At 35.4% G+C, this 24,290-nt stretch overlaps 1 protein-coding gene across 2 annotated transcripts in view; it reads left to right on the top strand.

Moving 5' to 3' along the window:
• The window catches only part of GPATCH2 (G-patch domain containing 2), a 116,406-nt gene extending 92,438 nt beyond the window's left edge, over nucleotides 1–23,968 (top strand). For both annotated transcript variants that reach the window (XM_035320844.1, XM_035320845.1), the window contains exons 9-10: nucleotides 10,295–10,377; nucleotides 23,292–23,968. In XM_035320844.1, the coding sequence (XP_035176735.1) occupies nucleotides 10,295–10,377; nucleotides 23,292–23,461 (253 nt within the window). In that variant the 3' untranslated portion in view covers nucleotides 23,462–23,968. The remainder of the gene's footprint in view (nucleotides 1–10,294; nucleotides 10,378–23,291) is intronic.
• Nucleotides 23,969–24,290: the final 322 nt, after the last annotated feature.

The following is a 24,290-nucleotide window of genomic DNA, read 5'->3' as shown; positions in this document are numbered from 1 at the left end:
ACCATTAATTACTACATTTTTTGAGCAGCTGTTAATAGATTGGAATAAGAAAACTGTACATTAGACTACTGGTTAATTACCAGAACTGTAATTGTTTAATGTGGCTTTTGTGGAATGAAATTACAATACCAGAGGAGGTAAATTCAGCCAGTTTTTTTTTATTATTATTATTATTTTAAATTAAACATGAAGAAGTGCACATAGTTACATTATAATAAAACTAAGGAATGCATAGCTGTTTTATTAGGCGATTCACTTTTGCTATCACATGAACATATTCCCAACAAAAATACTTTAAAAGGTAATATTTAAACATGCCTTTTAATTTAAATGTACAACTATTAAACGTAGTGAGTTAATATCTTGTAACCCCAAAGCTAATAATGCAGGAGATTCAGATACAACATTAAAATCCAAATGTGTTTACATCATTAGAAATTAACTACTAAGCAGTTTTATCTCTTCTTTGGAGTGCCATGAAGCAGTAACTCTACAGTTATGATTCATGTTTAATAATATTTGCAGTTCCAGATTAAATTATGTGAATGTTTGAGGACACGTTGCTTTCTTCCCTTGCCGTCACCCTCAGAGACAATGTTATTCTCTCAGTTTCCTCTTTGAGAAGAGACAATGCCATTTTGGAAGAGAGCAATTCCTATTAGAGTTTTCTGTACTATGGCCTTATTTTTTTAAGGTTGTGAAAAGACTTTCCTTTGTGGACAGGGGACAGAGCAGTTTGATTTCTATTTCAAAATGTAGTCAGTATGTGGTGCTTTGGAGATATTTAGTTGTACGGAAATATTTCTTTATTGGTTCATGGATAGATGTAAAATATTAATTAATAAAATTGACATTAATCAGTAATTGTCTTAAAAGTATCATACCATTTCAACTCAGCCCTTATGAGTACATTTCCAGAAGTAGCAGAAGATTTGAAGAGACCATACTCTGTTTTTAAAAGTATGGTCTTTCATGTGCTCTGTGTGGTTTCATTGCATCTGTAATACAAAACTAAATTTTAACTACAAAACCACAAGCAGAATTTCGTTGTTACTATACTAAAAGCTAATATACTTTATAATATTGTACATAAATAGGCTCCTAAATGGTATTTATTTTTTCATTTAAAATTGAATTGCAAATATACATGAATGTATGAACTAACAGTAAGTCAATTAGTCCCCATTAAAAAATAAAAATTTTTAAAAAATAGAGAGAGTGAACCTCCAGAAGTGCTGTACCTCTGGATCTTCCTATGTACAATCTGGATTGAATTTTGCCCTGGATGAATCGACAGCAAATTTCTCACTTTCAAATACCTGAATTCCAGCAAGATATGCTTGTTTCTAACACCTGTGTGGTTTTCTGTGCAACTTGCTTCAGTTTGTGCTCCAAAACTCAAGGTTTACTTGTCTCAGTTCACCTGTTAAAATGCTCATGGCGTATGGATAAAGTTCATTTGGGCTTCAGAGGAGCTAAGACCCTTTCTGCTATTTAAGCTCAGTGCAGAAGCAATGCACAGGAACTTGTGCTGTAGTTCTTCAAACTGTTTAGTCTGTTATTAAGCAACATGGCAATCAAAAGAGGCCATTTTTTGTTCTGTTTTTCCAGCACTCATTTGTCCCCACATGAACATACATGCAGTCACAAAACGACTCATGCTGGGGAAATGATTTCTACTAGGATGATCCAAAAATTTGGATCCTCTCTGATTCCCCATACAGGCACACAAAAGCTGTATACCACTAATGTAAAGATGAATAGCCATGCATTAAGGAAGGGTGGGATTGCATCTTTCTGTTCTTACTGTAAGTTAAACTGTGTAAGTTTTACATTGAGTTTCTATTGATCTTGGAGAGATCCCTGGATCTCATATACATAAAGCAGTAGCCACTGATGCACACTGACTCAAATTCTGAGCAACAGGTGCAGGCACACTGACTTCTGTTCAGACTGGGGTTTTAACTAAGGAGAGAAAGAGTGGTGAAGAAAATATAATTAGCTTGTTTCACATTTTATAGAATTTCCATGTTTATTTTCTTTGATATTTTGAAACTGATCATTTATTATAATAATACATTTCAGCTTATCTGGAAACTGTTGTTCAGTAACTCTTGTAGCCAAAAGGCTACTTCTGTGGAAGTGTCTGTTCAAAGTCATGGTTGTTGCTCAAGTCAAAAAAATGTTTTCCAAGTCATTTCAGAGATAGATCAGGACCCATATCTTTTGGATATTAACAATGTTGTCACAAGATGAAGAGAGATCAAAACCATGTTTGCTTTAGAATTTGTAGAACAATATTGCCCTGTAACAGAATATTATTATATTACCACAACCTGTTTCCTAACTACATTTCCTAATTACACAAATGTCAGCATTACTATTTTTTATCAGGGGTTCTTCAATTCAAAATAATACTGGAACGTCCCGTCATAAATATTTTGAAATATCCTGATATAAATATTCGTTTACTCTCTTGAAAATGTGAAATCATGTTATTTGTTGAAGAAAGCTGTAGTTTTAACTTTTTAATTTTTAACAGAAGTGGATTTTTTGATTTTATTCCCTCAGTGTTCCTTGGTGACTTGTTCGTACACCAAGATATTGGTTTGGATTTGCCTTTGTGTAATTCATATACTTCTGATCAATTCCAACTCATGCCCAATTATATTACACTAAATTAACATAATTCAACAGATGTTGATATTTAAATGTTTTCTGGCATTCACATCTTGGACAGCTGTCTTAGAGCTTGGGGAAAAGGCAAACATTTAGAGTTAAATGCTGAACATATGCTTAAATTACTAATTAGAAACAAGAAAAAACAATGCATTATCCTTTCTGAGGACAGTAGGCCTCTAATAGAGAACAAAATTTTAGAGACTCTTGATTCACAAAGTACAAGTGACTTGAGGTGTCACAATGTTTGTAGTGGTGTAAATTTTTATCTTCCATTGTGTTTGCTATGTCTGTGTAGACTTGCAGAGTTAGATAAATTTTGGACTACTTGTATGACTATTTGTATGACACTTAGAAATGCTGAAAAAGATAGCACAAAGGAAGATATTAGGATACAGTATTTGGTGATGAGATAATCTTATGAGGGCAGAAGGAAATTGTGTTTTGCTCATTCATAATAGGGTTGCACTAGGACTTTCTATAAAACAGGTATGACAGCCTTATGTTTAAAGTTACGTTGTGAACAGATTGGCTTAGTATGAAAAGAGTTTGACAGAGTTGCATTGTTTTATCACATCTGTTTAAAATTTAGTGAAAGGAAAATACAGTGCATAGCTCTTGTGGTTAATGTAATAATTTTCACACTTGTGGAGGCAGATGCTGCAATCTGTTCTGTAGATGATATCATTCTTTAGACAAGTTTGAAGAAATGTTCAGTGTTTGTAAAGGAAGTAGAGGAATCAAGTGTGGCACTGATTTCACGTGAATGGTGTCTGAGAAAGTGATACGAAGAAGAGATCCATATACATCTTCATAACCATTAAAATTAATGATTATGCTGCAAATGACATTTCATTGTTATTTTGCCAATTCTTCAGCACCGTATAAAGTTTCTGTAAAAACTTTTAACATATTTTGCATACAAGACTAATTTGCAGCAGTATTGGTCTACTACTCCTAGCCAAGAGAGAAGTAGAAGGGGAGGGGTGTTCTTTCTACAACCTCCAGAAAGTTAGCATAAGGGAATGTGTATACATTTGTGAACGATGTCACATATTAAAAACAAAATTTCCAGGAATCTGTTTCCTGGTGCTGAATATAATCGATGCAGATTTTGCAAGTTCCATAAAAGCCATGAAATCCTTCTAATGCACTGGAAGAGTATAATGGAGGTAGAGAACAGACCTCGGGTATACTCAGAGCATATGATCTCAGCCATCCCCTTACCAAATGTATTTTTTCTGGAAGATAGATTAACTGAAATTCACCAAGAACGCAGCTGTCATGGTAGCTTTAGTGTAGACTGTGGTGACTGTTCTGGCACTTAATACATTGTGCCCAGAATGCCACCAGGCACACGTGCATGTGATGTTTCTATGACAAACAACAAAATAGATTTCAGATGTTGGTTTGACCTTAAGTCAGGTAAATTTATACTGAGTGACATTTATCTCAAATACTTTCAACAAAACATTACTGGACTGTTTTGCAAGATTGCTGTGTATCATTGCACTAAGATCTGGAGTCCTAAGTTTCATTGTTGAATGAACATTATATTGTTTATTCTTATTTGTTGTCATTAAGCCACGGAAATGACCTCACATAGTGTCCTGCACATCTACTTGAAGTGCACATGAACTCTAGGATGTAGGTACCATATTCAGTACGGGTAAGGAGCATTCCATCCATGTAATTGCTCATGGGGCACATGTTACTACAGGGCTACGGTTCTCTGAGCATTCACATGGAAACCAGGGGCTGTGCTCACATTTTGACCAAGCTGTATGCTACAAGGGAAAGAGGAGATTCAAGACTTATGAGTAAATCTTCCCTTATAAAATTACCTCACCATTGTTTTTCATATTCTTTTCCTCAAAAGCAAATGTGCCTTTCTTATTTCAGTGTTACATTATAAAATCGTCATGCATTATTTCCATGGTTATACTGAGGTATATGCCAGTGGCAAAGCTTAGAATTCCTGGTTAATCTTACGGTAATACAACATCATCTTCACAGATTTACAACACCAATTGCCTAGTTTGTATATTTGACAGTGCAGGAAGGTGAGTGGTAACTTTTGGTCCATACTTCTGGAGACTTAGTCAAAAGGAAGTGTAGAAGTTTTTGCTCAATGTATATAATTAGCTAGTACCGTGATTTGACATTTAATAAAACATATATAGTAGTTTTTTAATTGTATTTACCTCTAAACTGATGATAAACTGTTCTATGGATGTGCGTGGTCTTGAGTTAAAGAGTTGAAAATGAGTAAGAGTTAAAAATGCGTCCAAGTTCTATTTAAGCAATGCCAATACATGTGCTTCCACTGGCCACTACGTACAGCAGTGTCTGAATTTTAAGCTATGTAATAAATGAGAGTCTATTCTGTGCTACAGGTCCATTCTGTGTAAGAATTTAAGATCCTTTTCAGTGTTATTTTCATGCTGAAGATACTTGAGTATTTGGAGATTCACTCAGATTAAGCTTTAATTTTATAAAGTTGAGTTGTGCAACACACTTCATTTTTTAATATTGTTTTTTTTTTATCTTTTGCAATTGTGAATTTTGTTTTGTTGTTGTTGTTTTTAATTTGTAGCTGCTGACATGAACTTTGCTTCACATATTCCCTGCTCAGTTTCCAATTATAAGAACCATTTCAAGTTTAAAGTGAGTCATGGTCCTCACCTCATTCTCTCTTCAGAGATACCTATCTATTACTTATCTGTATTTTAAGACTGTGAAAAGACAATGACAGTTACATCTCCACTTCAAAATAATTCAAGTCCCTTCTAAAATGTAAATAGGTCAACTCTAGTCTTATTGTAATCTCTTGGTAAAGAAGTTCACTTAAACTTTTGTCAAGCCTCGACATTACCTAAAGCATTGTGATGGTAAAATTGAAGAGTTCTACAGCCATCTGCAGGAATGCATTGATACTGTGGCAGAATGGTGTGACACTGTTTACAGTGAATTTGCTCCTCAGGTGAGAGAGATGCTAACTGGAAAATAATGGATAGACAAGTATTGATCATTGCAGATTCACCTAATTACAATATAGAAATCAGGCTTGAAAGCATTAGTACATCATAATAGTATACAGCATAGGATTTTCCAAATCAGAACACAGAAATTTAATAAACAGGGTTAAACAAAAAATACACAATATTCCACATCTGGCTTTTTTAGCAATCAGTACTTTTATGCATTTTTGACACAGAGCATAAAACCATTGTCTCCATTACTTACAAGTTATCTTAGCAATGTCATTGTGTAGTCTGGTAAATGGTTTGACAGTAAATATACTGAGGGACAAAATGAAGCTTGCGTTCAATGACGTTGTAACTGCTGAACACAATTACAGTGCATTAACAAAAGCAACTGCTCTGATATCAAAGCATTGCAGCTTGCAAGGAAAGTGACAGCTGCTAAAAGCAGAAAGAGTAAAGTGAGCAACAGACATCTTACAATGAGGCATATAAAATAAACATGCAAATATTTTGTTTTTAATGCACTAGGACACAGAGTTCCCCCAAATGGGATGACAGCAATGACAAGGCTATTGTACTAATTCATATGAAGCTACCTGCTATGTAACGCTATCTTCACTTCTTTCTGAAGAGACTATGGATAAATTATTGGATTTTATTAGGATTTCTTTTAATTTGGGGGAGGGAGGCTGGGGTTGGTTTTGTTGTTGTTTTGTTGTTGCTTGTTTTATGTTGGGTGTTGTGTTTTTTTTGTTTTTGTTTTGTTTTTTGTTTCTTTGTTTCTTTCTTTACACTTGGAATGTCAGTGATAATAGATCCAGGTCTTTGAATTAGCCTTCTCAGAGACTGGGCTGGAGAATTTCTAACTCCAACAGCAGCAAAGATGATCATTTCTAATGAGATAGTCAGGAATCACTGTCTGAGTTCAGTTGCTCACAAGGCGAACACCATGTGAACAGTGCAGCTATAGGTTCCATACCACAGCATTTCGTTTAAGGGATGCAACTGAAGAGTCCATTGACTGCAAAGGTCAGGTTAGATAAAAATCTGAAATAACCTACTAGAAACATCTTGGAGAGGTGAACATATGTAACAGCAGAAAAAAGGCGCTCATAAAAAATACTTGCTTGTTGAGCTTTGACAATTATGGAAAAAGTGAAGTTTGTGTTGCGTGGGCATGGATAGAATTATTTGGGGAGTTTGAAGAGACGATTCTTGGCTTGTTACCATAGCAAGGACAAGTACCTTGAAAAAAATGAAATTGCAGGGAAGCTGCAACTCTATAAGAAAGCAGAATTTGTCAGAGTGAATGTTTGTCACAGGAATGTATAGATGTGTGTGAATTGCTTTGCATGACATTGCTTCTGTACAGAGGAGAAACATATTTGCTGTATCAAAACTACTTTTCATTATGTTTATTATTTCCATAAAGGTTTTTGTTTCTTTGTTTGTTTTGCTGTTAGTGCCTTCCCTGGTCTGTCTTCAGTTTTGAGGCTCTTACTTACCACATAGAATGGAGAATCTAAATAAAGCACACAAGTTTTAAATAAATAAATAAATAATGACAGTGGTTTTACTGGTGTTTTTGTTTAATATGTTGAGGCATGACACAACAACAACAATTCCTGGCATGCTAGCATAAGTTCACACCAGCCTGGCTTTTGCAGCCCTCTGATTCCCCCCTGCCACAAGTTTGCCGCGGCTGTGACACTTGCAGGCCTGCTCCACCATGGTGCAGCTGATGCCCTGTCCATGCTCATATTTTTCTTATTGACAGTGAGTGTTCTTGCCAAACGCCAGGGACCATAGTCACATCTGTTTGTCTCCCAAGCTTGTCTGAGGCTGCTTAGGAACACTTTTTATCCAGAGGGCAGCTTTAACTAGGCCTAATACTCTGGAAAGCCTCTATTTGTAAATGCATACAATGAGGCGACAAGTTCCTGTTGTCGTTCCTTAAAAATTATTCCATTTGACACTGCTTGCTCCAGTCCCTGTCACCAGCACGTCAAAAGCCAAGTTTTCAGGCAAGGTGGTCTTAACAAGTTTTATTTTTTCCCTAATAAAATGCCTAGCTTCCCTCCAGAGTACTATTTATAAATGATAGCTAGAAGCAAGCTAGGGATAAGTAGAGAGAAGTCAGGCAAATAGCTATATTCCTTTCTGTAATCCTCGCTCTTCTGATTTAATGCTAAGGAACATAATGCTGAACTTAGCCTGATTGAGGGTCAGAGTTCTCCCTACTTCCTAATACCTCCATTACTAACAGTTCAAAACGTACTGTGTGGCTGAAGTATAATGCTTCATTTCATCCAACCTGCCAGTTCAATAACTGTGATAGTTCTTGTCTCTTCCTCTTAAAAGCCCTGGCTTTTTGTTTTGCTGCAATCTGAACCAGCAGCGCAGATCAGACGGTGAGACCTGGTGAAAGTAAACAACACAGCTTTAGCACTGAGAGTTAGTCTGAGGTTTGATGTTAGCGGCCATAAAAATGGATTTGACAGAGCTTAATTGGGGCTGTAGCGTATTGCTTTTTATTTGTGGCACATGGTACTTTTGACAACAACAAAGAAATACCCACTCTCACCTTGTCTGGTGATTGGGTTGCTGCGCTTTGCAAAGACGAATGATTCATTTACGCTGAAGGAACAAGGCTGCCTTTCAGACATTCATTGATTTAAATTAAAAAGTAACTGCTTTGTTCTACATGAAGGGTGACAACAATAACAAAGTAGTCCTTACTTAGTGTTATTTGTTGCAACTCTATTTGGTGTGCCTGGAGGAGAAGTGGGGAGACCCAAGTACCATAATCTTACAGATCAATAATCTAGATATTTCAATATAGTGTAACAGATAATCAATTCTGGGTAAAATAACTCAAATGCTGCTAGTTGTTACTCCTGTAGCTTGGGTCTTCAGGTTCAGTTGCCTGACTTTATTAATTTTTATCTTTCATCCTGCTTGTATTCCTGGACACTTTTTCCCTTTCTCATTCCAAACAGAGAACACAGAGTTGTGCAGTGTCTGACATATCGTTTACCACACGACCTATTCTGCGTGTTTAACGCAGTGCTATATACATCCCTTAAATATTCGTTCCCCCATATTTTATTTAAATTTTAATTTTCTTTATTGTACAGTTAGTTATGGAAAAGTTACAGTTATCGATTTATTTCTGAATTTAGAACTGATATTTAGCACCACGTTAGTATCCTGGTTGTACTGCATTCAGTTTCTGGATGGTAAAATCAGTTGCAATTTCAGCATAGAAGAACTCTAAGGAAGAAAAAAAATGTTTTAAAGTTAAATGTTTTAATGTTTAAATGTTTTTAAAGAGAAATCTGTGCTGAAATAGTTGACTTAATAAGTGAAGCTAGAGTGCACTTCTTTGTGTATCTTTTTATTGGCATATTTTACTATTTAAATAAAAGCACTGAAGTACATTCTTCCAATTTACTCTATTTTTTTAAATATGTAGAAAATTGTACATTGCTTTTTTATATCAAGACATTGTTTTCCCTCTTTACATTATTGAGCAGATCTGAGGTCTCTCAACATACATGAACATTTGCTATTCATTTAGATGCAGCACAGTTTAAAAATGTTTATGAATGCAGTAAAGGATAGGTCATATACCCACACTGAAACTCAATCCCTTGAGTGACAGAGTATTACTGTGTTACAGTAGACTATCAGATGCAGTTCTCAGCTGGTACTTTTATCAACTTTCAATGCTACTGTGGTAAAAAATTCATGGTTTTGAATAACATTTATGGAAACATTAAAAGTGTGACATAATTTTTTCCCTTTTCTGTTTTAGTTCTTTACCAAAAAAAAAAAAAATGCAGGCTACATATATTCCATTCTGCACGGATTGCACACTACCGTAAGAAAAATCAATATTAAAATTCTCCTTTAAGATTATCTCCTAAAATTCAATATTTGGAAATTCAAGATTTACCCTATTTTCTGGTACCTGATTGTGAATATCTGACTGGAGTGCAATAAGTGCTTGTCTGCCATCTTCTACAGCCCCACCAATTTTTCAGTCTTAAGGTGTAAATTCATAATTGTTTAATGTGCATAGTGGATAATGTGCTCTGTTATATCATTCTCACAACTAGCCAATGAATTAGGGCAAATTGGTGTGCTACAACTTGACTTCATATACCTTTGAAGAGTTTACTGTTTCATGTTTCCTCATTCATTCTTCATCTTACCTTAAAAGAAATTGATAATACTTTTCCTGTAATAAATGTTGTTCTGACAGTTAGGCTCATTGATAGCCTACCAACAATATTGTGATCTCTTTAGATAATTAATCTTAGCTATTTTCCTGTCAGGAGCAACAGTGTTTTTGTTTTATGTTGGCTAGAAAGATGGCCAGTTTTGAAAATTAAAAAGCATTCCTTTTATATTATTCATTCCAGGAACAATTTATGATGCTGCATTTAGATACTGAGCGCTTGTCAACAAACATAATTATGCTTCGATATAAACAAGATTGGTGGCTTCATTGTGCAGCTTCATCTTGGCTGAATGTTTTGATATAGGTTTAGATTATACAAGCTGTGTATTTATGTGACATTTTTCTTCCTTTGTTAATAGTTTTCTCCTATAATTACTTGCAGGCAAACCAGTGTGCATTTAGGATCATTGTGCATGGGAGACATCAAACGGAGAAGGAAAGCTGCTCCCCTGCCAGGACCCACAGGTAACCAATTTCAGTGGGACAGAATACAAAACACAGTGTTAAATCTGTAAATACAAAGCAGTAGGTCAGTGACCCAGAGAAATGCTGGGTAAATTCAGTAACTTATTATGTAACTTCAGATTTGTCCTATCCCTACTTGTTAATGGAGTTAAAGAAATAAATATACTCTTAGCTCTCCCTCAGACATTCCCAATTTCTAGATCTATGTAACATAGCACTTCTTTAAAGAGAGTGAATCTTTTTTCATATATTGAGAATCACAGGCAGTAAAAATGACTGCTCATATCTGTTTAAGCATTACAGGTTAGAAGGCATAGGGTATCTTTTTTCTGTGAGCAATTTATATGAATATAATAAGTATCCTGTACCATAAAGACAAGATGTGAATTCTTGGGCAAACAATTGAAAATGTGGAGATAAGCTTTAAAATTAGTGGTGTAGATTAAATAGGAAGCAACTTGCAAGCACATTTCTGAAAGATTTTTACAGATGCGAGGTCACAACCATTGCATGTATTTTGCTGATGTCACAGCTGTGAAATGACTTTTTCAATACCTAGAAGTGATTTATAGGACTCCTGTCAGTTTGTTTGTATTAATTATATCTGTGCATACTGGAAGGATTAGACTGCATGTGTGTCTGTGTGAGGCTTTTTCTATATTGGTAATATGTAAATCTGGATTGCACATGGTAGTCGTATATCAATTATTACAGCAACGTATGCAATGCATCTTCAAATATATTCTAGATATCTGTCTTTAGAGAAGCCTAATGTTTGTATTCCAGCTGAATTCCCCCTCCCGAAATTTCATTGTTTTAAACCTCAGTGGCAGAAACAGACCAAGAATAATATTTAAAATGTTATTAAAGCACCTTAGTGGCAGCAGTATGGAAGAAGAGAACGTCTGGGTCAGGTTCTAAGACTCTGAACATATGTGAAGTGAGAAAGAAAAATACTTAATGGCTGAAGAGAGAATAATATAATTATTTCTACAAGGTGATTTTCACTTCACAACTTTCAAGTACTAAAGGATGTCATTTTGTACTAAGAGGGTATGAAGTATCATGAAATTCATTTTATTACTCATTTTACCTTGGGCTTTCAGTGTTCAGTATTTTATTTTACAAGCTGGTTCCTCTGTGTAACTTTGCAAAGCCAATATTTTGATACTAAAGCAAATATATTATATTCAGTGTTATGTATCTATATATTCACAGTTTCAGAGGTTGTGAATTTCTAAGTCTTTTTTTTATGCGGAGGGTGACAGAGAATAATGGTGGGTAAAGGTATCATATGAAGTACCTTTAAACTAGTATGTAGGGTTATTTTCTTTTCAGGTTCAAGGTAATCTTTTTCAATTTTGCTCTTTTCAGAAGGAGGAAGGATTTTTACGGTGTACTCACACAAGTATTTTCTGCATTTCATCACTGTAAATTTTTAAGCAAATATAAACTTTGGTAAACTTTGGGTAACTTTTACATATGCATAGGTAATGTGTGACATTTTGTAAATTACAGTTTTCTTCACTACTAATCTTGCTACAACTAAATTATTGTTCAAATCCTATGGGCCTTGTTTATACGTATCAATATTTTATAGCAGGTTTTGAAAGGAACAGGGTAGAACTGGAAATATATCTGGAAATAAGGATAAAAAGAATGATTATGTTTATTATTGAATTATTCTCCTTTCGGTGGCTTTAGCATAGGTATAGGATCAGAGGAACCAGATGTTATACAAAAGAATTTGTAGGTAAACTTTATTATTGAAAGAAAGGGAAAAACAATATATATGCTTACTTGAACACCAGTTGGAAAATAGGAGAAGTTAATAATCTTCTATATTTAACATCACAGTGAAACCTGAAAGGCTGTCTGTAAATGAGTGATTAACTGCATTTTTTTTTTTTTTTGAGCTGCATGTGCTACGTATTAGTAAAGTTTCATCTAATATAAGCCACTCCACTTTAAAAAAAAAAAAAAAAAAGTATTTTCAAAATGCTGTGGTTTCTGAAAAAAACTGACATTGGGTATAGTAATTCCCATAGTGCTCTGCACAGTTTTGAAAATAGACATTTCTATGTTTAGAGTCAGTAGTACCAGAAAGAATGACTGGTGATACCGATGAAGTATTGAAATATGTTCTCTGTTTTTGACTCTCACAAGGGTAGCACCTGCTACTTTCAGACATCTTACAGAGCTGTAGACTTCTGGAGCAAGCAAAGTTATTCGTTAAACATTTATTAATTGTGACAAGAACACCCAATTTATTTCAGTACTCCAGCTTATTTACTGCTCTTTCACCTTTGTATTTTGTATTGAAAAAGTAAAATGAATATTGATAGAGTTAGATATTGATTTCTAAATTTATAGCCTGTTCTCAGCCTGGAGTCAAAGTCACATACCAATAGGTTTGTGTATATTAGTAACAAAGGATGTAGATTTACTTGTACAGCAATGAGAAACGATTGAAGCAAGAAAGTTTGAGCAGCACAGTGCATTTTACAGTTTGAAAAATGTCATTTGTAAAGGTGAAGAAAAGCTGTGTTGAAAAGCAATGAAGAAAATGGGAGATAATATTAGGTATGGATTGTTAGGAGCTGACAGTACTGAGACGATAGGGTCCTATTCTGGCCTTTTTTTTATTTTATTAAAATAAATTTTCTGATTTGTGGATACTTGATATAGCCCCATCTGTGTGTTAGCAGAGCTTAGATAGATAATTGGTTTATCAACTAAATAAAATACTAGGAAAAATTGGTTACTTCCTACAATTTCTTTTAAGAATCAAGTGGTGTACATAATGAATATATACTTTTTTGCATGGCTTCTTCCATGAAATCAATATTATTTCAGTGATTCAGCAATCAGATGTGGGGCCAGGTCATTCTCAATGACTTTATACTCTCTCCGGCTACCTGAGCAGTAGAGCAATTTCAGATGACACCCTGACATATTTCATTGCAGCAATACAGCGCCCTCAAGTTTGTACAAAAAAACTCTTAGGCAAGCTAATAAATGATCATGGAAATAACGCTATCAAAACTGGCTTCCAATACCAATGAAAATAATAACAAAACCAAAAAAAAAATCACAATTTATATGCAATAGAAAGGACATTCTCAGTGAAGTATTGTTTATACTTGAACTGCATGCATTGGGAATGCTTACAGAAATTTCAGTGAACATCTTAGATTATCTAGTTAAAGTCTCATATCAAGCCAGTAGATGCTACCAAATTTCAGATACCATGTTCATATACTGTGTATGCGTTCACTCCAGTTCCTTTCATAGTGACTGTCATCTTCTGTATAAGCTTTATTTCTCAACCCACTCCTGTTCAATCCCCAGGACCTTTTAGATTTTTTTATTTTTATTTTTTAATCAGAAACCTCTTAATCTTACTTGCTTGAAATTTTCCTTGATGTGCAAATTCTGCTTGACATCTGTGGGATGTTAATAACTTAATTTACAGAGTGTAGAAAGTTGGATCCAGAATTTAAAAGGTTAAGTTTGCTTGTATGCATTACAAAGAAACATTTATTTCTATTTGAAAATAATCTTTTTTGTCCAATATTTACATTAGTATGCTTCATGGTTTGGAGCAGGAAGAAAGTCTGCAAAATATATTTTAAAAAAGATAAAGCTATTTTGTAGTTGAAATGCAAAGATTTTTCATAAAAAATGTATGTTATTATGCATTTTATGGGCAACTTAACCAAGACTGATAATTTTTATGAAAAGCAGAATTCAGATGTTAACGTCTTTGTCTGGATGGCATGTTGCATTGCTACTCTTCAGGCTGGTACAGACTGAAATGACCAAGCTAAGTGTCTCATTTTAAAGAATGTGTTTTAATGAAAAATATGACAGATTCTTAATTACAGTAGAAATACTGAGCACTCCTATAATGCCATCATGACTCACTTTAACAAGGTAATCAAAAGGGTACATGTTTTCATTCCTTTTTAAAAATTGCCAATGGAACAGCTAAGCAAACTATTTTGCTGATGCTTAATATGTCAGTGATTAAAAATCAGGCCTGAATATCTGCAGTACCAAAATGATGATTTGAAAAAGACTGTGATTACAGTGTGATAACAGAGGTGTCTGAGGGTAAGTTTATAGTGAAGGTCAACTTTCTGAGATAGTTGCAAAGAAAGGGAAAACTTCTGCTGACTTGGTTGAACTGGCAGTAAATTTCCAAAACACTAGCCAAACTATTTTATGCCTACTTTCTTTCTAGTTAGATTCATTGCTTTTCCATTAAATGTACAACTCCATAGACAGAAATCACTTTTCACAGAGCAATACAACACTGACGTGTTGTGAACGCTTTGCCTTACTGCGTTTCTTCTCCTTGGTCTACCAAGGTCCTTTCTAAGGTACAAGGCCTAGCTGCTTGATCTTCCAGCATATGTATGCTCCTTTTTTTTATTTTTATTTTTATTTTTTGGAACTCATTGAATTTCTGTTTCATTTCTCTTCTGCTATCATATTGTTTCACTAAATCAGTTCAAAAATTAAAACATCAGGGAGTGCCATACAATATTTGAAACTACTGTCCCTGCAGAGCAAAAGACTTTTCATGTTGAGCAGAGGTCACTGGTTCAGGCAGGGTCCCTTTCATATGGTCACCAGAGTAATGAGGAGAGTTCAGTAGCAAACTTCAGAAGAAAAGATCCACAATGCAACAAGAAGCAAGTTTATACTGCGAATTTGCCAAGGAATTTCTTGTGATACAGAGAAAAGTAGGAGAGAAGACAGAATTCTTCAGGCTGTACGTGCAACCAATACAAAGACCAGAAGAACCCTTCAGATCAGCAGAAGATGTATGTGTATTTTCTACATGCTCTCTTCTCCCAGAATGCAAAAGATTCAAAAATAATTCTCCAGATGACTCTGGGAGTCATTCCTAAGATAGCTGTTTCTTTCTGGCTGTGGAAAGCATTCATATTGCCTCCTGTGGAATCTTTTGGACTTCACCTTCAAGAATCATAAACCGTCTTAACAGAGAATATCACCAGTGTCCTTAAAGACAGTATTTAAGAAATTTTTGCTCAGAAAAGGCTAAACCAGACTTTTCAGTTTACAAAGATACGTCTCATTAGGGGATTGTATGCATAAGACATAATTTTCAATGAAGCTGAGAGGTGTCAGTAGGAATATTCATCCTCTAGCTGCTCTGTAAGTTCTGCTCTTTCTCTACTAGCTACCATAAAAAAATGGTGCCCCACAGAGAAGCCACCTCCATTTTACATGCTTTTTTGTTGGTGGTGTTTTTGGTGGTGTTTTTTTTTTCAATCATTGCCTTTTCCATGTGGGCTGATGCACATAATACAGTTTTCCCCAGAACACTGTTGGTAATACAGTATAGATGACCTGTTTCTGCGTGTAGATAAGGGGAAGGTTATGAGAGGAAATTATTTTTCTCAGGCCCATTTAATATAAGAATCCTGTTTTAGGGGATCCTTCAAATTACTGGGGAAGAGTTAATGAAATGAGCAACACTTTATATTCCTAGAACTCAATCAATAAAAGTGGCACATGGCACTTTAGTCACCCTGCTTTAAGTTGATACCAAAGGACTTTTCTTGACCCGGAAAGGTTTGGGAGTTAAAATGTGCACAGAGGAAATAGGTGTTTTTTCTCAGTCAATATAACTTCTTATCCCAGCTCTCTAGAGCAACCTCTTGGTTAATGGTGATTTTTTTCTCCCTCCTGAAGGAATAGGGATCAGTGCTGCAAATAGACCTGCTATAGATTAAGTAAAAATCATGTTTCTTCAGGGTTTGTTAGCATGTAACTTACTTTTTGAGTAAGAACTTCGGACTTTCATTTTTTGTCTTTCTATAAAAGCTCTGTGGTTGGTTAGAAAAGTTTCTGACAAAAACTATCATAGATCCCTGTAATACTCCAGATTCCATAAAGAAAATTTTCACCTTTGATTTCCAGTACAACATGAGGAAATTTTAATTTTTTTGATTGTCAACATATATCTTGATATTGCCAATGCTAATTTCATGTCTAAGATTTGCATTCTGATGTCTTCATTACCAACACAAGGAGTGCTGTTGGCTATGTAAGTGACAGGATTACGTTTTAAAGAGAGTGGGTGAGATCCATGGCAAAGCAGTTTGCTGGATGTGGTTTAATTTTTATATATTTCAATTGGAATGGGGTAATTCAGTGTCTTCCCAGATCTTCATTCTATTAGAAAACCCTCCAAAACAAGAGTCATTTAAGTACTATTATCATCTCGTGTATTTTAGCCAGAAGTCTTAGTAAAGTTCTCAGTTTCTTTGGTTTTGTTCTTCACATTTATTATTGTGTACTACTTAGCAGAATAGGCATGGGCCCTAATAAATAGGCAAATGCTTATTTAGCCTGTAGTAATACATTATATATATATATACACATATAAATATGCAGATGTGTTTTCCTAGTTTTAATGAATTAATCTTCATCTTTATATTTAGTTTGACAGATGATAATACTTCAACCACATAGGCACAGAAAAGGCTATAGAAGTGCCTATTACCCAGTACCTCCAGTATCCTGGCACTCCATCCCAATTTGGTTTAAGATCAGTTAGAGCTACCATAATGGGTGTAGTCCTAATATCCAGTTAATCCTCAATCTTTCCGCTGAAATTAATGATAACCGAGCTGTCCATTTGGAGAATATTATTGTGGTTTAAGTTCTTTCCCTGTGGGATTCCGTGCAGGGTTACAGTTCTTTTCAGAAAAGTCAGGGAATGCTTATTAGAAGGGGGCAATTTTGCTGTAAATTCTAGATGTATTGAGCAGAATTTAGGAAAGCTTCCTGGTGGAAACGCTTCTTCTGAAACGAAGTCTTGTGAGTCTTTCTGTCAATATAGTTGGGAAGTGAAGCTGACCCCATTTGGACCCAAGTGAAAAGACAGGCTTGAATTTCAAGAGATTACCTTTGCCAAGGAATAAATGGGATTCTACTGATTCTGGCTGTCTCCAGCCATTGTTAGTAAAGACTGAATAGGCAAGAGGTACTTTACCCACAGCAGGGGCTGATAGAGCATGGGAGGGGAAGAACACCTGGAAGCCCAGCTCCAAGTGACCTGTGGTGCTAGAGATGACCAGTTAAACCAGTTCAGTGTCCGACTTGTCATCAGTGTGTGAATTTGCGTTGGGAAGGTTGTAAATAAATATAAAATTTAGGGTCTATAGTGCAGGGAAGGATGCATCTTCCCATGCTGCAATTATGCAACCATCCCTTTAATACACCCAGCAGTGGGGCAGTAGGAATGAAATTCTAGCAGCGCCAACATTAACAGAGTTGTGCTGTGACTGCTGGGTAGGTATGGAGGTTTCCAGCACCTACTGAGGCTCTGAGTCTGTCCTCTCTGCTGTTTTTAACACTGTGCCAGCTAGAGCAGAATACAGTGCAAGCTATAACTGGGACTATAATTATTCTAAGATTGTTCTTTAGACACAGTGTTTGATACCTCAGTGTGAAGCATATGTAAAAGTCTGGTCTAAAAATCCAATCTCAAATACTTAGCTAAATAATATGGTATTTTCATAAGTGATTTTTTTATTATTTATGCAGCTATAGTGTACTGAATTGTGCAAAACACTAGAGGTACTGATGTTAAACATACCGGTACAGCTGTCAACTATGTCACACTGCTGACTTTGTACAATTATCCAAAATGGTTTTAAGCATCTAGGCAGTCTGATTCCCATTTTGTTAGAGAGAAATGACATTAAAAAAAAAAAAAAAAAAAAAAAGATGCACTACAGCGACATGTTATTTTGATTACGTTCCTTCTAAAATGTATTGTGTATCAAGATCAGTCCCTACTGTTCTGAGCTCATCTGTCTAGTGAGGAATCAGAAAAGAAAAAGAAGAGATGGAATATTAAATGCTTTCAGAAAATGAGGGGGAAAGTGCACTAGCTTTTAAAGTGAAGCAGCATGTATCGTTTCGCCTTCCATTGGCTGTTTATCCAACATCAATACAACACTTTAGGAGCCAAATTACTAAACAAGCTGCCAATTAGGCTTGCAGTCAGCTGGATAGATTAGTGGCTAAGAGAGGCAGATACAAGATTTTCATCTCTTGAGCCAATTACGCAAGTGAATTACCATCCACAATGCTCCTTGGAAGATTTGAGGTAGAAAGACTGACTCTGCTGTGATAGACATAAGTGAGATCCAGGGTAGGGGGTAAGGGTTAGCAGGCCATGTATTGCAAAAATTACCCAAGCAAAAAGAGATCCTTCTAGGAAAGGATTTAAAGGATTTAAGGCTGCTGGGAGCGATAGAAGAGGAAATAATAGTTGTGGTATGCTCTGCAAAGGCATTGCTGTTCTACTCACAGGTCTTAATCATACAAAAGAAAGATGAAAGGCCAAGACTATATTTCTGTACAGTGTCATTTTCTCAGAACTGTTTAAAAAAAACATTTTCTTAACATCAAAAATAGTTTAGCAGCCAGAGATTACTTCAGTATGCCTTCATTTGTTTCTTCCAGCTGGAATAAATATATATATATTTAAAGCATTTCCTTAAATAAGGGTTATTTAAGAGATTGAACCTCACTATATTCTGATTTTATTCACCCCAATTTAAACTAAACATACTTGATGTTAGTCTTATTCAGAAATTGTACCATACAAATAAATATTGTCATAGTAATAGTTGGTAGGGTTACAGTTCCTTTATTATTCTATAATAAATGATAACTAAATTGGTGAGCTTTTAAGTATTTTAGAAGAAGCATTTTTCAAATACAATGGATCTGTCAGATAAAAACTGTACATAGGCTCATTTGTTTCCTGCTGAGGATGTTGTACATTGGTATAACATTGTTTCTTAAATATGAAGCAAATTTAAAACCTGAACTTTTGCAAGCTGTTGTATCCAAAAATGATTAAACAGATGTGGAGCCTGCAGCAGCATTAGACCTCTGATCTGATTTTAGCTTACAGATGGAATTAAATTAATTCATGGCAATCACTGTAAAATCAAGGGTATGGCACTGAATGCTAGTGTACTGTTTAACCAGGACATACCTGTCTCAACAGCTGTTAAGAAGAAATTGCATACCTTTATTTTTCATTGAAGCCTGCCTTTAATACCACCATAAATATCGTATCAAAATTTAACAAATGTGGTGACTTCTTGGTTTTCACTTGCTAATTTTGCTTCTTCCTTCTCATACCATGCTCTGTGTATGTAAGGTCATATGCATAATAAATGTAGACCTTGAAGTATGCCCATTCGGGTACACCAAGGTGTATTGCTGGTATTGTGAAGTGAAGGGATGCAAGTGGAAGAATTTTATAGTGCTATTGTTTCAAGCAAGCTGCTGTTCCTCAGTGTTAGCTCCTCACTTGTGTAATGGCAACCACTCCTGCATGCAGACTTAGCCTATGGTAGATCAGGAACCAAATTGTTATGGTTGCTAAGACTTCTCAGTCCATAAAAAGAAAAGGCTCTTCACAGGGAATTCCAACAAATGGTTACTACAGAGACTTCCTTATAACCCCTGCAACACCACTAAACCTCATAGAGCAATAAAGTTAGAAAAAGGCATCCCTGGTTTTTTGCTTAATACAGCGTTGCATAGTTTTTTTTTGTGGGATGGCACAATGGGTTGATTTTGTTCTTGCTCCTGGGTGGGTCGAGACTGAACACGTCCCAGAGGTAGCACCGCCCTTTTAAAGGCCAGTGTGCTTGGACTATTCTCTTTAAAAGGGCCTACTGGCTAGTCCAAGAAGTGCCATGGGCATGAATTAAAAACTGAACTTGAAGATGAATATTACAAGGACAATTACTGATTTTAATTAGAAAATGAAAGCCCAAAGCATAGGAATGAGGGTCAGGGGAATAACAAACAGTGTAGCATGATTTTTAAGAGCTCTTTTCTATCATGCAGTCAATCAAAGGTGTAAGGTTGTTTTTTTGTTTGTTTTTTTTTTTTTTTTCTGTTTGCTCATTGGCAATGGAATGGAGGAAAAGGGCAGTTATGAATACAGCTATCCATATTCTTCTCACTCTAGTAAAATATTACATTACAAATTAACATTCCTGCAATTTTCATCCATCATTTGAAAAATGTAAGACAGATGTAGATATATATTTAGATAAAAAATTGACTCTACTGCAAAAGAATGTCCTGCATATATTAAACCTTTTTTCAGACTTGAAATAAAAGCTATCTATATCTACCTTATTTGCATGAAAGAGTAATTAGTCAGTGTACATGCCCACAAAATAGGCAAGTTGGGTGGCTTTTTGGTTTTGCCTTATTCTTGCTGTTGTACAAAGTCTCCAATCACAGTATCCTTTGGACAGTGGACACTGCTTGATTGTTTGCCCAAAAGTGAGTTGTGAAGCCAAGTTTATGGTGGTTTCTGCTCTCTTTCTTTTTGTTACAAATTGGCAAAGTATAAGAATAAAACAGAAGGCTTCGGGGCAGGTCTTAGTGTTCTAACAGGAAATAGCAAAGTATGCGCAGTGGAGTAAAAAAGACTTTTTTTATACATTTTAGAAGCATTTTATATCTGTAAAAACAAAAAGTATTCCAATTTTCCTGTTAGTTACAGGAAGAAAAAAAAAAAAAAAAAAAACTATGTCAAAGAATATCAAAAATAGATAAGTTTGTTAAATAATATGTTATGGTACAGATTATTCTTTCATATACCTTTGTGTGAGGTTGCTCTGGATGTCCTGAGAATTGAAATTCATGTAGGAAGATACATATTTTGCAGGGAAAAGTCTGTCGGTTTTCCTCCAAATAGGGTAATGAAAAAAAATGTTGTTTTTTTTTTTTTTTTTTTTTTTTTTTTTTTTTTTACTCAAGCTGTGCTTTGTGCTTTGCATGCTATCCTAGCAGCATTTCTCTTTGTTGCTAAGCAGCATTATGAATCATTTAATATTCCCAATACTTACAAAATACACTCATGTCTTTTTTCTTTACTGCTTGGTGGATCTCTTGGATCTTTCCTTGGAAGTTCCCCCATTAATTGTCCCACAATTGGAACCACATCCCATTACTTACCATGAGTTGTAAAGAGTAGACCAAAACACGCTTCTTGGATTTTGCTTGTGAGGTTTTACCTTTACTTTTGTTGAATGGTAGCCTTTCTTCTTCTCACCATTTTTTGAGCTAGAAAGTATAACTAAGAAGGCTGCAAAGCCTGTGTTGTGTATGCCAGGCAGTGTCAGGGAGTTGTCTGTATGAAAATTGACTCTGCCTGTGGGGGCCTGAAAAGAAAGGAAGTCTTGGTCATTGAATTCTGTGCTGGTCAGTTCAAGAGGAACCCTCTCGGGGACAGGAGTCATCTAACTTAAAAGCCTTTATTTTAAGCCTAGCATTAAGCATAGCTTCAAACTAGTATTAAAGGATGCCTTCTCTCAGTACGTTTCCCTTTTTTTTGACTCAGACTGAGATGCTTGGAAGCTGCCTACCTTTCATGTGGCCACTGTTTTGCTGTATCTAAACAGATCTGTAGCGAATAGTGCTTGAGTACTGTACATTCATCATCTCAATCACTATAAGGTTTTTAATATGCACCTCTCCTTTTGACCCTCTGTCTGCGTGGGGGGTTTCCACTGTGGGGCTTTGTTTTCATTTTATGTCTGTGTGTTAAATGAGGTTTTTCAGAAGAGCTTGTTCAACTTTTGTTGTGTTCCTGCTTAGTAAGTTAATATAACAATGAGCCAGCTGCTTGTCAGTAGTAAATACTTGATTGAAGAGATCATGGTCTCCAAAAGCACAACACAATGGTCTGCTCCTACAGTATTTTTTAAAAAGTAGCATGCCAGAATAAGTAGGCAGAAAGTTAAACAGATAATGTTTGAAGCTGGGCATGTGGTGAGTTCAGTTGTTCTATTATCAGGGGGAAATAACATGTTGAAAAAAGCTGAGAAGAAAAAACAGCTGCCTGTATAAAAACGCTCATGTTAGTTCAAAAGCTTCAAAACTTTTTAAAATTTTGTATGGTGTAACTCGTTAAGTTTTACTGCAAATTCTTGAAACAAATATCATTTGTATTCCTCATGCAAGACAGCTACATATGGGAAAGCTTATCCATGCATCATCTCCAAAAGTTTAGCTTGAGGATCTTGGCTGATGAGGGAAAAAACAGCTTTGTTATTTGACATTGACATTTCTTTACGCTATAGTCATAAGAAAATGAATCTGTTACATTATACTTGCAATCCTGACAATCTCTTCTGTAGTGTGTGCACAGCTTTTCTGAGATCTCAGTTGTATAGGAAGAAACCCGTAAACAGCATCAAATGTTACTGAACATACCAAAAAATAAAGATGGATATATTAAACATCTCTGGCATCTTTAATAAAAGAGAAACTGTGTAAGGCTATAGCTAAATTTCAGAATTTTAGACCACCTATTTGTATCTTCTCTGTAGCAGCTGTAGTTGTTTAATCAAAAATATTTATCATGTTTTATTGCAAGAGATCTTTTTGAACATTGATAAATATTGCTGAGAATGAAAAGATGGTTGTGACATTATGGTGTGCCTTGGCTTAGTAATTTTATATGATGAGACATCTGGGCCATCTTGTCTGTGTATTGGTAGACTTGTGCAAGGGGGTACGTGTTCTTCGAGACTGACATATAAAACCCACTGTGTTGGAATACAAAAGGATCTGCGACAATATTTGTCACATCTAAAAACTGAGCGAGACTTTAGAAACATTTAAAATAAAGCAAAGCCTCAGGCTGTATTATTTAGATTCATAAGCAGTGAGGAGGTCAACATGTGCAAAGACAGCCTGTTCTAGCAACCTATTAGATGAATTAGGAGAATAAGAAGGTTTAAAGCTTTAAGGGAGATTATCCTGCTATTCTCCACATGGCAGGCAGTGCTGATTAATACTGTGTGTTTCTTTAATCTCAGGGTTTGTAGGTGAAAACACCCAACCAATCCCAGAAAATAACATTGGAAACCGAATGCTTCAGAGCATGGGCTGGACTCCTGGCACAGGCCTCGGACCAGACGGCAAAGGGATAGCAGAGCCAATACGAGCCATCCAGAGACCAAAAGGACTCGGACTTGGATTTAGCTGACAGAAGTACACTCTGGCTGCCAAGTAAAAGTAAAGATCGAAAGTAATTTAAAAAGACAAGAGAAAAAGTTGCTGTCTTGTGTTATGCATTATGATCAGCAGATCCAGTTATTCTCTTCTCAAAGATCACTGAAGTCTTTGTGCTTCACATCAGCTACACCAGCTGCAAAGTACAGCCACAGCGGCAGAACCGGCATTTGAATCTAACTTTACAATGGTGCTAAGGTGTACGGACACTTGTACTTTTTTTATTTTCTCTGGTCTTAGAGTTTGTATTAAGCATAAAATTCAGTATATTCACTTCTTTTCATAAAAGCTTCTGACACAGCAGATTTTAGTATCTAAGCAAATTTTTTTTGTAAGTATAATTTTATCTCAAGAGTCTTGATAAGATTTGTCAAGGAAAATGGAACTTTATACAGCTATTGTGTTTTCCCCCTTTTCAGGCAAAATTTCCAAACCTAATATTTCTAGTGTTTAACAGTATTTGAGGATAAGCTGTCATTTTGCCCGTAAGATATACATGTTTCCAACTGGAAGGTGATATGGTATACAGTTTTGTATAAGAGCATGAAATATGGTTTTGTCATCATAGGAATGCCATTCCAACATCATTATCTGGCAGTGTATCACAGTCTTCCACGTTCAAGCTCAAAAGTAAAGCTTTTATACTTGTTTTTACATTTACAGGATTATCTTTTTTCAGCAGATATTTAAAGTTTATTCTGAATTTGGATTTCTATTTATATCAATAATCTTCAGTGTGTCCACATTTAAGAATAATATCAAATTTGAACCTGGAAATTGTATTTTAAAGATGACTTTGTCTT

The sequence above is a fragment of the Oxyura jamaicensis genome, chromosome 3 (assembly GCF_011077185.1).
Source record: "Oxyura jamaicensis isolate SHBP4307 breed ruddy duck chromosome 3, BPBGC_Ojam_1.0, whole genome shotgun sequence".
In the NCBI taxonomy this organism is placed as follows: Eukaryota; Metazoa; Chordata; class Aves; order Anseriformes; family Anatidae; genus Oxyura; species Oxyura jamaicensis.
The sequence above is the reverse complement of the archived record's forward strand: the minus strand, read 5'-3'. Positions and strand labels throughout refer to the sequence as shown.